Source organism: Lemur catta, chromosome 11, assembly GCF_020740605.2.
Source record: "Lemur catta isolate mLemCat1 chromosome 11, mLemCat1.pri, whole genome shotgun sequence".
In the NCBI taxonomy this organism is placed as follows: Eukaryota; Metazoa; Chordata; class Mammalia; order Primates; family Lemuridae; genus Lemur; species Lemur catta.
In genome coordinates this window covers 65,864,229-65,879,468 of record NC_059138.1, presented here as the reverse complement: position 1 = coordinate 65,879,468, position 15,240 = coordinate 65,864,229, and the positions used below count along the sequence as shown (strand labels likewise).

Sequence of the window (15,240 nt, the reverse complement as noted above, 5' to 3'; positions counted from 1 at the left end):
ATTAATTAGTAGTTTCTTGATTACCAGCACTTTTTCACGTTTATTGGTCACTTATTTTTTACTGTGAATTGCCTGTTTTTATACCATTTTATAACTTTTTATTTAATTATCTTTTTCTCACTTTATTGGCGCAACTCTCTAAAATAATACTTTGCATACACTTTCTCCAGTCAGTAATTTTCCTTTTAAATTTGTGTGGTTTTGCCTTGTAGCAAAGTTTTCTATTTTTATGCATTCAAATTTATTAAGCAGCCCTAGGAAACTAATATAGAAACTAAGAGGAAAAAAAAAAGTCCATGAACTGGAAAGATCATTCTTTAGAGGGTTAAAAGTGTGAAGTGGGTGCCAAGCAGGAATTTTTTCAAAGACTCAAGGTCCATTTACCGCCGCAGGCCAGTAACGGCTGAGACAACCGGAAGCCGTTAGAGTCTGTGGTCCCACTTCCGGTCCAGCGATTGCTGGGTGAAGAGTGCCTAGAGTAGTTGGCCAAGATGCCGAGTATCAAAATCTTCAGTGGCAGCTCCCACCAGGACTTGTCCCAGAAAATTGCTGACCGCCTGGGCCTGGAGCTAGGCAAGGTGGTAACTAAAAAATTCAGCAACCAGGAGACCTGCGTGGAAATTGGCGAGAGTGTGCGTGGAGAGGATGTCTACATCGTTCAGAGTGGTTGTGGCGAAATCAACGACAGTCTGATGGAGCTTTTGCTCATGATTAATGCCTGCAAGATTGCTTCAGCTAGCAGAGTTACTGCAGTCATCCCATGCTTCCCTTACGCCCGACAGGATAAGAAGGATAAGAGCCGGGGCCCAATCTCTGCCAAGCTTGTTGCAAATATGCTGTCTATAGCAGGCGCAGATCATATCATCACCATGGACTTACATTCTTCTCAAATTCAGGGCTTTTTTGATATCCCAGTAGACAATTTGTATGCAGAGCCAGCTGTCCTGAAGTGGATAAGGGAGAATATCTCAGAGTGGAGGACCTGCACTATTGTCTCGCCTGATGCTGGTGGAGCTAAGAGAGTGACCTCCATTGCAGACCAGTTGAATGTGGACTTTGCTTTGATTCACAAAGAAAGAAAGAAGGCCAATGAGGTGGACCGCATGGTGTTGGTGGGAGACGTGAAGAATCGTGTGGCTATCCTTGTGGATGATATGGCAGACACTTGTGGTACAATCTGCCACGCAGCTGACAAACTTCTCTCAGCTGGAGCCACCACAGTTTATGCGATTTTAACTCATGGAATCTTTTCTGGCCCAGCCATTTCTCGGATCAACAATGCATGCTTTGAAGCAGTAGTAGTCACCAATACCATACCTCAAGAGGATAAGATGAAGCATTGCTCCAAAATACAGGTGATTGACATCTCCATGATCCTTGCAGAAGCTATCAGGAGAATTCACAATGGGGAATCTGTTTCCTACCTGTTCAGCCATGTTCCTTTATAACAGAATAACTTATGGGTTATTCTGTTTTAAAATAAAATAAGATAAAATAAAAATAAACTTTGCTGTGTTATTTGTCTTTGGTATTTGATGAAAAGTTCAACCGAAGATCCAGCTTGCTCCAGTGTAGCTTTATACATCCCACATCAGGTATGTTGGAGTTTATCTTAAATTGGGGTAAAACAGATCAAGAATAATTGCTGAGATTTCCTGACTGGGTTGTCTCACACTGGCTTCTTTGATGATTTTGTAAGCCCTGCTCTTCTGCTGCAAGATTTTAGACTTTTGACGGTGGTGTGCAGAGGTGTTTGAGAGTGACTGGGGAAGCTTTACTGTAAGCCACCCAACCCACCTCTCCCACCAATTGCAGCAAGAACCCTGAGCAACCACAAAACTAGTTCTGGTTGCTGTACCCCTTAAAAGGCAGGAGCAAGCACCTCTCAGCTTGAGCAGCCATTGGGATCATGAGAGGAGGCAGCAAAGTACCACAAATGCTTCTTGAAAGGAAGACTAATCTATCACCATCCATTTGGAGACTATGTATCTTGGATTCAAAGTTATATGTGTTCCTTTCAATATAGCTTTACCTCTACCCATCTTGGCCTTTTCCCGGCCCAATATCTGCAGTGGTCCCCAACATTTTTGGCACCAGGGATTGGTTTTATGGAACACAATTTTTCCATGGACCGGGGGTAGGTGGTGTGGGGAACGGGGGTGGGGAGGTGCAGTTGGGGACCACAGTCCTATTGGATGCAAATGATCAGTGTGCCATAATCTTCTGGAAAGCAAAATTACTTTCTCCTATGTAATCTCTGATATTTACATTAGATGTTTTTGCTGCAACTTAATCTTCCTTAGCCTACTACCATCATGGTTGTAGATGTTAGGTGGCATTGCAGTGCCTTTGATCAATTTAAACATTTAATTTTTATCTTCTTTCCTTGCATTTTGTTGTCCTCTCAAATGACCTCAGATTTACATTTTAAAATGATGCTATTGTCCTTTGTAAGGGAAACGGATAAAATGTCTGCATTATGTGTGTGTTGGGGGCAGGTTTATACCTAGACATATCTTGTGATTTCTGATCTCCAAGAAAATAGAGAAAATCCCTAAGAGTTTCTAAAGGGTAAAACAAAAACAAGATAGCTTTAAAGAAGCAATATTCAGATTGCTGTCAAAGTTCTCATCTGAACTTCTGGATAATAAACAAAATGGAACAATTTCTTTACCGTTCTAAAGGAATATTATTTTTAATCTAACTTTCTGTGCCTAGCCAAACTATCATTCAAATTTGAAGACAATATTAAGGCATTTTTAATATTAAAGGACTCAGAAACTTTATCATCATTAATGCTTTCTGAGAGTTTTACTTGAAGATACTGAAAATAAAAATTATATATAACCAAGAGGAACACATGGAATGAAAGACATAGTGGTAAGCAAAGAAAAAGGTGAAACTGATAGAAAAATAATTTTTCATGAAGTTATTGTGATGATTATGATAGTTATTAAAGTAAAATTCACATGAAAATTGGGCCACAATGTAATACAAATTTTTTAAAAATCTGTAAACAAAATTCCAGATGATATCTGCAAAACATGGGAGGCTGGGAGGAGTTAGGGTGGGTGTAAGTATACTAAGGAGCCTGGCTATTCAGGATGGAAGTTATTGACACCGTAGGAAAAACCTGAGTTTAAATATATTTTCTAAAATTCAAGGACAAGGGGCAGGCAAGAGAAGAAAAGAATGGGATAAATAACTTCTAAGCTCCTAGACAGAAGGAAAAAGGCTTGGGAAAAACTAAACAAATCCAGCTGAAGATAGGAAATAAATAAGAAAGAAAACATAGTAAATATAAAATACCAAATATATGCTATCACAACTAAAGTTGAGAGGTTAATTTTATAAAAGGCAAATTATTAGATTGGGTAGCAAAAATACCTAACAATATGCTATTTATAGGAAATGCATATAAAATAAAAATTTGGATATAAGGGGATGGAGAAAAATACAGCAAGTAAATGATAACACGAAAAAGTAGGAATGCTACTTTCAATCAAAGCAAAAATGATACGTGCTTTGCTGGTTAAACTTACCAATAAATTACAACCATCATGAATTTTTATGCACCTAACAACTCGACATTGAAACAAAAAGAAAAACGAAACACTGAGAATTTAAGGAGATCTACAATCATCATAATCATAGAGGGAAATTTTTACAGAACTCTCATAAGTCATATAATCAAGAAAAGGTATTATAGGGTTTAAATGACTCCATTATCACAATTTAATTAGCAAGTAAACACAATTTACATTGTTCAAGCATGCATGAAGCAAATATAAATACTGAAAATATAATAGGTCACAAAAAGTCTTGATAAATTTTTAAAAAGGAATTTATATAGACCAGATATAGTATTAAAGCATTGTTATAATCACCTTGACAATATTGTGAAAATATATAACTCTCAGCAAAATAGGAATAAAACAAAGCTTGCTTGACATGATAAAGAAAATCTACTAGAGACCTACAAAAACATACTTAGTGATAAAATGCCAAAAACATTCCCATTAAAATCAAATTTCTAAGCCATTGGGAACAAAGCAAGAAAAAGAAGAGGTATCAAGACTAAAGGCAAAATTTCATTATTTGCAGATGTCATAACTGTCAACAAAAAATCCAACAATCAAAAGAAAAACTAACAGAATTCAGAAGAGGGGTCAGTAAAGTGACTATATAAGATAAAATCACTGTCTTTCCTAAACATCAGCAAAATATAATTTTAAAATACAATTGAAAAACATGTTTCCACAGCCTAAAGCAATAAAATCTACAAAATGACCAGTAATAAACCCCAAAACTATAGGACTTGTATGAAAAAAATTTACTAAGGGATATAGAAAATACTTGAATAAATGTATTATGAACCTGGGTTGGAAGAACAATATTGCAAGCATGACAGTTTCCTCAAATTATCTGGTCAGTGTAAACCCAATCAAAATTCTAACAGGATTTTTTAAAAGAGAACTTGACAAGCTTTTCTTAAAGTTCATCTGGAAAAGTAAGTGAGCAAAAATATTAAAGATCTTTTTTATTTTATAATATATTAAAACATTATAAAGGTACCATAATTAAAATGTGGTATTGATGCAGGAATAGACACATCAGTTACTATTGCAGAATTTAGATTCCTGAAACAGACCCATGTATATTACAGGAATTTAGTACGCCCATGCCCTATTTAATGGAGGGACTGTGTTACTGGAAAGAGGTGCATAACTGAATCAACTCTACGAGAGAATCACTATCACAAAGTCCCTGTGGAGATGCTTTCCTGATATCCTGCCTTGGCAACCACTCCTGCAGTCTACTTAGATTCTCTGAAATGGGGATGAATCTCCTGCCATAGTTTTCTTCTAGCTATATTCACACAATTGTTGGTCAATCCAGATTATAGTGTTGCTTTTGATGGGCTTCTTAATGTCCGTTGTCACTTATCAATGTCTAGCTTCTTGATGATTTTAACCTTATGCTTTCCTGATTGTTATCCTGGAAAGCACCTCTTCAAAAGCCTCTTCAATGCCTCTACTTTAAGACCCATTATGACACTATTTTCTTGTTTATATGAAACTTATTCAACATTATTATTTTTATACAATCAGTCATTTGGGACAAATTTTTCTCCAGAATACAAAATAAACCAAAGAGAGGCCATCGCATACTAAATAACACATGCCACAGGATATATTCTCCCTGGGATAGCTAAGCAGTGGTATCCCTAGCTGAAGCTACGGTTATGCTTATTGCCTGTGAACTGTTTTATATAGTTGGTCACACTACACTCCAGCTCCTCTGTCTGTGTGTGTGCATGTGTGTGTGTGTGTGTGTGTGTGTGTGTGTGTAAAAAAGAGAATTCTGTCAAAATGGCATTAAATTAAGCATGTATATATATCACAACACTGGTATATCATAGATAAATAATGTACTGTTCAATGAGTGGTGCTGGATAACTGGCTATTTACTGGAAAACCAAAGTCTTATCTCATCCTTGAATGATATACAAAAATAAATTTCAGAAGGAATGGTTATAAAAAGCAGAATTGTAAAGCACTGGAAGAAAATGTGGAATACCTTATTCTTATAGTGGAGAAGCCCTTCTTAAAAAGGATATAAGACTCATAACTCATAAAAGATAAGATCGAGACATGATGTCTGGGTTTCTACGGGCAAGAATAGGCTAATAGAGGTACTGGGCTACAAATATGTGCTACCCTTTGAGAGAAAAGAAGAATGACTCTAACAGCAGAACTGCAAAGAGTGGTGCAGAGGCCAACTGAACCACTGAGGGCAGCCCAGAGTCTGACTGAGCTGCCTCCATGGGCCCAGAGACTGATGGAGCCATTGGAAGAGGCCCAGCAGCTGGAGCTGTGATCCCGGCAGGTGCAGCATTGTCTTAGTCCATTCAGGTTGCTACAACAAACTACTTGTGTGACTTATAAGCAACAGAAATTTCTCACAGTTCTAGAGGATGGAAAGTCCAATATCGAAGTGCTAAAGGATTCTGTGTCTGGTGAGGGCCCACTTCCTGGTTCATGGACAACTGTCTTCTCACTGTGTCCTCACATGACAGAGGGGTAAGGGCTCCATCCTCATGACCTAATCACCTACCAAAGGCCCTACCTCCTAATATCATCACATTAGGGATTAGGGTTTCAACATATGAATTTTGTGGAGACACAAACATTCTGTCTATAGCAAGTATCAAGCCACAGAGGATTATTCCTAGGCCTTGAAACCTAATTAAATTTGTCCTACTAGATTTCAAAGTGGGGACTGGCAAGCTTTTTATTCCTTCCAATTTCTCCCTTTTTAAATGGGAATGTATAAAAATATACACTGATATTCTATACATGTATAAGGATATGAAATGCCTGTTCTATTATTGTATTTTAGAAGTAGGTAACTTGTTTTCTATGTTCACAGGTCCAGAGATGGAGAGGAATTTTGCCCTGAGATGATTTATACTCGTAGTCTCATCTATACCTGATTTAGATGATAAGAGTGTGGACTTTTGAGCTGATGGTATGTAGATAAGATTTAGGACTTAGAACTGGTGTTGTAATGGGCTGAGACTTTTGGAGATGTTGGGATGAGGTGAGTTTGCTTTGCATGTGGACAGACATGAATTTGGGTTGGCTAAAGGGCAGAATTTTATGGGTTAAGCAGTGGCTCTCAAAAAGATATCCAACTCATAAGGTTCACAGAACCTATGAATGTGACCTTATTTGCACAAAAGGCCTATGTAGATGTAATTAAGTTTAGGATTTTGAGATGAGATCATCCTGTATTTAGAGTGGGTCTTAAATACAATGACTCGTATCTTTTTTGTTTTGTTTTGTTTTGTTTTTTGGTCACCCAGGCTGAAGTGCAGTGGCGTGGTCACAGCTCATTGCAACCTCAAACTCCCAGGTTCAAGCAATCCTCCTGCCTCAACCTCCCAAGTTAACCGGGACTACAGGCAAGTGCCACTACACCTGGCTAACATTTTTTTTATTATTTGTAGAGATGAGATCTTGCTATGTTGCCCAGGCTGGTCTTGAACTCTTGGCCTCAAGTGATCTTCCCACCTCCCCCTCCCAAAGTGCTGGGATTACAGGTATGAGCCACTGCACCAGGCCCTGGTATCTTTATAAGTGAAAGGCAGAGGGAGGTTTGAGAGACAGAGCCATAGAGGAGAAGGTGATCGAAGATAGAGGCAGAGATTGGAGTGAGAAGTCTACAAGCCAAGAAATGCCAAGGATTGCCAGCAGCCACCAGGAGCTAGGAAAGAGGCAAGGAACAGACTCGCTTCAGAGCCTTCAGAAGAAACTAACCCTGCTGACACTTTGATTTTTTACTTTTGGCTTCCAAAACTATGAGAGAATAAATGTCCATTGTTTTAAGCCGCCCAGCTTGTGATAACTTGTTATTGCACTCCTAGGAAACTAATACAGAGCCTGATACCAGGAAGTAGGGTGCTGCTATAACAAATACCTAAAAATGTGGAAGTGGCTTTGGAATTGAATAATGGGTGGAGGCTGAAAGAAGTTTGATGTGTGTGATTAAAAAAGCTTAGATTGCCTTGAAAAGACTATTGGTAGAGGATGATAAATATGCTTCTGTCATCTTGGAGAACACATGTAGCATCATGAACAAATTATTGGTAGAAATATAAATGTTAAACGTGCTTCCAGTGAGGTCTCAAAACGAAATGAGAAATATATTATCAGAAACGGAAGGGAAGGCTCTCCTTGTTATAAAGTGGCAGAAAATATGACTGAATTGTGTTCTATTGTTAAGTAGGTGGAAAGCAGAACTTATAAGTGATGAACTTGGATATTTAGCTGGGGAGGTTTCCAAGCTAAATCTTAAGGATGCAGTCTGGTTCCTTCTCACTGCTTATAAGATGGGAGAGCAAAGTGATAAATGTGGAAAGAACAATAAAGTAAAAAGGAGCCAGCACTTGATGATTTGGGAGGTTCTCAGCCTATCCAGATTGTGAATGATGCTAAAATTAGGAAATTCATTGTTAGGAAAGCATGCTCTGGATAGAAATCCAACGGTGTGGCTAGATAACCTTTTGCTAAAGAAATTAGATGGGTGACTCATGGATCCAATCAACCATCTCAGCAGAAGGCAAGAATAAAGACTAAATACACTGATAGGGTACTAAATGTTTATTTAGTACTCTAATACTGTGGTCCCCAACCGGTAAGGCCCAGGCCCTGTTAGGAACCAATTGCACAATGGAAGGTGAGCCACAGGCGAGGGAGCGATGCTGCTCCCCACTCTCCATCGCTCACATGCTGCCTGAGCTCTGCTTCCTTCCCCCTGCTGCCCACCCCTCCCCAGTCCATGGAAAAACCATCTTCCATGAAACAGGTCCCTGGCCAAAAAGGTTGAGGACTGCTGCTCTAATAACTTTGAGTTGATTTTTTTAAATTGATATAAACCTTACCTAATGATGAATAAACCTAGCAAGGTGTCTTAAATAAACCTAGCAGGTGTCTTAAATACCACTCTAAGGATTTTTCATTTATTTAATGAAGCAATGAGGAGACTTTGTAGGTTTTTTCAGTAGATGTTCAGTAGATGACTAATGCAATGAAAATAGTACTTTCTGAAAAGAATTCAGCAACATCGTGCAAACTGAACTGTACTGGAAAGAGCCTGCAACTGGGAGACCAAATGTATCTAGGTGGTTTCCATTTTGTGAAATTAAACCTAAACTGTAATTTTTCAGAGTTATAGTAAACAAAGAAACCTTCATTTTCCTAATCCCAAATGCACCCAAGGATTGTTTATTGGAATTTAGTCTGAGTATAAATTTCTAAATGTAATGCTGACAGTACCTCTTATCAGATGACATGATTAATGATGTTTTCTTTAGAGTGGCTTCAGTTAGTGTTTATTAAAATGCTTCCCAAATCCTAATGCTATTTCAAAGATACAGTCAGATGATTATACTTATGAACACACTGCAAGAATTAGAAAAGATAAGGAGTGATTGAATGGTTTTAAATAATACATTTTATCCTGATTAATTATTATGCAACCAGTGACTTTCTTCTTTTCTGTTTTTATACTGGTCATTCTGTTTCTTTCTTATCTCGGAAAACCATTAACTTTTTACCCTGATTTCATTGCAAATGCTATGTGATGCCTTGCATAACTGATTGCTTAAGGCAAGGGAAGGGAGTCTCCCTTTCACAACATTAAAAAGTCTGGTTGTCTTGTTGGACAGGCAATGAGTAGTATCTGTTTCATAGACTAAAAATTGTGCTTTTCTTCTTCTTCCTTGCTTACGATTGTATTTTCCACTTAATATCCCTACCATTTAAGGAAGAATTCCTGTGAAGGTCTCCAGGACTAGCACAAGATGCAGGGGGAACAACGAGAGCAAAGTCTTTGAGATGGGAACATGCACACATCAGAGCAACAGAAAGACCACTGTGGCTGAAGTAGAGTGAGCAAGAAGCAAAGCAGAATGAGATTAGGTCAGCAAGTTGGGCAGAAACATAGAAGGTAATTAAACTAGCACGTGCTCGGAACTTCTCTGATTGCCAATCAGTCACCACCAAATTGATCATTCATTGGCCCCTTGCCTGTAAGTGCTCAAGTCCCCTAGGAAGATTGTCTTAAGTTATTACTGATTAATAAGTAATATTTGTCCTTCACAGGAGCCTTCTGAATATACTAGCAACTTGTATATTCCCAGACTTGTCAGATCATAACATTCCTGGCCTCACATGCTTGACCTCCTGAATCTCCAGATAAGAGGCTTGGGGAAAATTTTTTTTTTTTTTTTTTTGTGAGACAGAGTCTCGCTCTGTCACTCTGACTAGAGTGCAGTGGCATCTTTGTAGCTCACTGCAACCTCAAACTCCTGGGCTCAAGTGCTCCTCCTGCCTCAGCCTCCCAGGTAGCTGGGATTACAGGTGGGCACCACCATCCCCAGCTAAGTTTTCTATTTTTTGTAGAGATGGGATCTCACTCTTGCTCAGACTGGTCTCAAACTCCTGACCTCAAGTGATCTTCCCACAGTGCTAGGATTATAGGCATGAGCCATCGCACCTGGCCGGAAAACTATCCATCTATCTATCTATTTGTTCATTTATACTGCCCTGTCCTGGGTAGAGGAAAAGAATATTTTTAAACAATTAACTTCAATGATTCTTACAATCAGGCAAGCTTAGGAAACACTAAGCCTCAAAACCAAGATTAATAGAGAGAATTCTGAGTACAGAAGACATTTTGAGCACTAATCTCCCAAATCACTTACTACTTTAGTAATACTTGTGGCAGCTCTGGGCAAATCCATGGCACATGAGCAGCCACTTTCCCCTCCTGTGACCATGGCCTTCATCTCTGCTGGATCGCAGGACTCCTTCCTGCTGACTCTAGACATGACCTTAGATTCCTTCTCCATGCAAATATCCAGGCAGCCACTGTCAGTTGATGAGAACTGGCATAGAAGATGAAACTTAAATGCCATCCCTCTTGTAGGTTATCCCTAGACCAGAGGGACTTCTCAGCTGATTTTTATTTGGGGCAATATTGAATTATTACACAGAAAAATGTATTTTTGTTTGGGGTTGATCTATAAGGTTAACCTTATTTTATTGACTCAGCAATATATATTGATTATGGACTTCACAACTGCAACATCTGAAAAAAAATGGCTTTTGACAATTTCTTTTATAAAAGTTTATGTATATAGATATATTTCTGAAAGGGAAGTAAAAACAAAAATGAGCTTTAGAATTAGATAGACCTTAATTTTAGTCCTGGCTGTGCTACTTACAAGCTATATTACTAACCAGTTATTATATGTCTTTGAACCTCTGACTCTTCATCTCCATAATGCAGACAAAATACGTCACATAATTGCTGTAATTTAATATGAACATGTGTAAAATAGCTAGAACAGTTTTTGTCACATGATATGGACACAAAATAAAACCTACATTTTCTCCTTTCCTTTACTTGAATCTCCCTTCATTCACAGACTTATTTATAGGACTTTTTCTTGCTTTCCTCCATTTGGTAATAAAATTTGGATAATGTACCACGAAAATTTTATGAAATACTCTAAAATGTTATTTATTCAAAGTTTAAGAGTTAATATATACTCAAACAAGCAAAGTCCTCAATTAACCTTTTTTATGTGTAAGGGTGTATGTCCTAGACTTGTAAGGAAACCGTGAAATCAAAGTTCCTTTGTGTTAAATGGGATCTTCAACATCATTAGTATAATGTACTGAATTCCTATGGTAAATAATTAGAAAATAAGTTGAAATTGGGGCCTCATTTACAAATATGTTTGTCCTAGAGTTAATAACATAAAACTAAGTTTTCTGTTTCTTCAGTAAAGAGTAATGACCGTGAGTTGTGTGCAATCTTCAATTATTGAAAAAATATTGAGTTATATGCATTATACTACCAATGATAAGGCAGGAAAGTTAAGCTAACCTAAGAAAAACAAATTTAAGAAGAACTTATGCCTAAAAAAGTTGTCTAAATAACTCAGTCACAAAGCTAAGTAAGAACAATCCAATCCCTGAACATGACAGTTATTCAAAATTATGCTGAAGTTGAATATAAATAAGTCTGAAGTTTTCCCAACTTCTGTCTTTTCTCTACCCCTCAGGCATGCATACTTCTTCAAAACATATATCAACAGGCTAAAATACCAAACATTGAATTATAAGCTGTTGTTATCTGCATTATTGTATCAGTTCCAAGGGTCAACCCCTATTTTCTGTCTCCCACTTCCCCTTTCCTCAGCTATTCTCACAGGGATCTGCTAGTTTCTTAACCAATCCTAACAAAAGCAGCATCAAAAGCTTTGAATCTGCAATCTGGTGTAGGCTTAGAGTTAATCACAGCAGTGCAAGAGCTACCCACAGCGATTGTGGTCCCTCCCACATGCCCTCTGTTTCTCCTTTACTACCAGCATGGTTCAGCCCAAGGTCTACTATGAGGACCAAGCCTCAAGTGTCTGGACATTCCTTGGGGTGGCACACTATGACACGCCCTCTTACATTAGCCGTTAGGTTTTTCCTTTGAGTGTCTTTCTTCTCCGTATTCTATTAGCTCTGTGCCCTAGTCCCTATTTGGACTGGGCCCCACTCTGAGCCCCAGGTGATGTCAAGGCCCTAGAAACTTGCTGAGCCTGAAATGGTTCCTTTCCACACCTACTATATTGTCACATCTGGTCAACTCTCTTGCACCATTACCTAGATTTCCTATCACTGTGTTCTGAACATCCAATCAGCTCTTTTTTTGTTTGTTTTGAGACAAGGTCTAGTCACTCTGTCACCGGGCTAGAGTGCAGTGGTGTCATCGTAGCTCATTGCAACCTCTAACTCCTGGGCTGAAGCCATTGTGCCACCTCAGCCTCCCAAGTAGCTCAGACTACAGGCCCACACCATCACGCCTGGCTAATTTTCCTACTTTTTTTAGAGACAGGGTCTTTGCTCTTGTTCAGGCTGGCCTGAAACTCCTGACCCCAAGCGATCCTCCTGCTTCTGCCTCCCAGAGTGCTAGGATTCCAGGCATGAGCCACTACACCCAGCCCAATCCACTTTTCTGATGCTGGCAATTACCAGTATCATGCCCAAGCCTACTGTGCCTTTTGGATGTTCTGCTTTTGGAGTGCCCTTGTGACCTCACTGATGCCACCCTCCCACTTCCCATACCCTAATCTCTGCCACAGTGAGTAGCTCCCCATCCAGCGTTGGCCTTGACCAACTCCTCGCTGAGGTCCCCGTGTGTCTGCCAACAAGGCCTACCTAAGTTATTTCTACCTGGTCCCCTGCCACTAATATTTACCTACACAATTTCTCCTAAGTAATGCTGACAGATTAATCTTCAAAGGCATCTTTTTAATCTCATCATTCTGATGCTCAGAAGCCCAACAGTAGCTTCCTATTGCCTATTGCGTTTAACAAGTTCTTCTGTTTGGCTGTTAAGAACCTCCCAGGATCCATTCAATCAAATTTCCCAATAATTACCTAGAGTCAGATATGACTTGTTCACAGGCCAAGTCCTTACTCGTGCTGTTGGTTCCACATAAACTGCCCTCCTTCCTCCTCTCTGCATGTTCCTGTCCTAGTTGTTGCGCAAAGACAAGCTCCAGTGGAAATCGTAACATAAAATCTTTCCTGACCCTCCAGCTCTTTGGTACATTGACCTAGTTTTTAAGAGTTTAGTACTTAATTCTTTCCTAGTTGATTCGTGCCTTTGATTAGTCCTGTCATTCATAAAAAGATTGGAAGGATTCTGAAAGAAATGACCATTTTCTCTACTATGGTATCTCTGACAGTGCTTAGGACAGAACTAGGAGACATGAAATAAACTGATAAAATAAGTACATTTGGTTTAAAAAAGTGCCCTGTAGGCAAATCTTTTATTTCCATTGCAAATACACTGTCACTAAGCTGAGTAGTGATTCAGTTATGTATGATATAGTGATTCAATTATGTGGGGCTTTTGTCTGTCACAACTATCTAAGTATCAAGGTAGACATAACGTGACTCCACCTTTGCAAAGGAGAAACAGATGTTATAATAATGTTATAAACGGAGCGGTAACTGGGATGGCATTTGACTCAGCTGAGTTATAATAAAAGGCCTGGGAATAACCATGTCCTAGAGATTTTCTAGGATATTTATTTCCAACGTGAATATATAGGATGTTTATTTTGAACAGGCCTGAGGACTGAAGAAAAGTGGGGGATCCTGAGCTATGCTCCAAGGAAAAGAGAAAGAGAGGGGGTGAGAGAGAATGAATATAAATGTAAAGAGTCTACTACTATGAAACATGAAGAGTTAAGTCAGAAAGGCACTGTAGGAGAGCCATGCCTAGAATCATTTACCTTGCATATAAACACTGGAGTGCTGGTAAATGCTTAACAACCAACTCTCTGGAAAATAAATATCCTGATTTGTAGTGTTTGCAGATTTCCATGGAATAAATATTTCCATTGCCAAATTCAAGCTACCAACATATCCTCACCGAACAGGGAATGGGGAAGAGCTTTGCACAACTAGGTCTAGTGAGCCAGCAGGTGCCAGCTCCAGCACGGCCCTACGTGAAAGTTAAGCACAGCCGCTGGGAGAACTTCCTGAAATTAACTTGAGGGTTTATAACGCTCCCATTTTATTCAGTCTCCTAAGGTGGCAGGCAGTGAACCCCTTACTGAAAACGGACTAAACTGCTTTTATTAAAATAAGACCAATGAAAGTGTTCCAGAAAGACTGAGCTGAATTCTTCAAATAGTCTTTGGAAGCAAGCAATGTAATGTTGCAGAAAGTATAGAAACATTTCCCATTGTTTTTTTTTTTTGGTAATTCTGAAATAATTTCAGTTTTGTATCTGTTATTATTCTTTCTTTTTTGTTAATTCTTTAGAATTTTTACTCATTCGTTTATTTATTTTTTGAGACAGCGTCTCACTCTGTCTGTCACCCAGGCTAGAGAACAATGGCACGACCATAGCTCACTGAAACCTCAAACTTCTAGGCTCAAATGATCCTCCTGGCTCACAGCATCCCAAATAGCTAGGATGACAGGCGCTTGGCACCACACTCAGATAATTTTTTTGTAGAGATGGACTCTGCTATGTTGCCCAGGCTGGTCTCAAACTCCTGGCCTCAAGAGATCGTCCTACTGTGGCCTCCTAAAGTGCTAGGACTTCAGGCATGAGCCACCATGCCAGGCCCTAATATTATTCTTTCATATAGCATTCTCAACCAGACTTTTAAAGTTTACTGAGGGCATGCTTAGTCCTAATTACTGTTCTGGGTGAAAGTTTAAAAAAAAATGGCTTGGTCCCTGCCTTCAGTATACAAACAAGTCTTTCCTTTTAGAGGAGGCCCTAGAAAATTCTTGTGAGAATTTAGTTTTTCATAATAGCAAGCATTTGCTTATAACCAATAGAAACAGAGGATGAGGAGCTGTGGCCAGGACTTGGGGCAGGAAGAGCGGAGGAAGGGTAGGCTAAAGCAGAGTCCAGTGGAAAGCACAGCTTAACTGAAAAAAATCTTCTTTCCCCTTGTGCAGAGACTGTAACCCAGCTATGCCAAAAAGGAAGTAAACTGACCCAGTTAAAAGGTTACAAATATAAATTGATATTAAATGAGCTACACAAAATAAGTTTGGACAACTTTGATTTATTTAAATGAATAGAAACAAAATGTTAATTTATGGACATAATTCAGTAGGCTAATTAGTCATGCAGTACAGCGTT

The 15,240-nt window shown here is 38.9% G+C and overlaps 1 protein-coding gene across 1 annotated transcript; it reads left to right on the top strand.

Annotated features, from left to right (window-relative positions):
• Positions 1 to 428: 428 nt before the first annotated feature.
• Positions 429 to 1,494, top strand: PRPS1L1 (phosphoribosyl pyrophosphate synthetase 1 like 1). The gene has a single exon (XM_045564095.1). It carries the CDS (start codon positions 492 to 494, stop codon positions 1,446 to 1,448), a length of 957 nt encoding a protein of 318 aa, XP_045420051.1. The 5' UTR covers positions 429 to 491; the 3' UTR covers positions 1,449 to 1,494.
• The last annotated feature ends 13,746 nt before the right edge of the window (positions 1,495 to 15,240 follow it).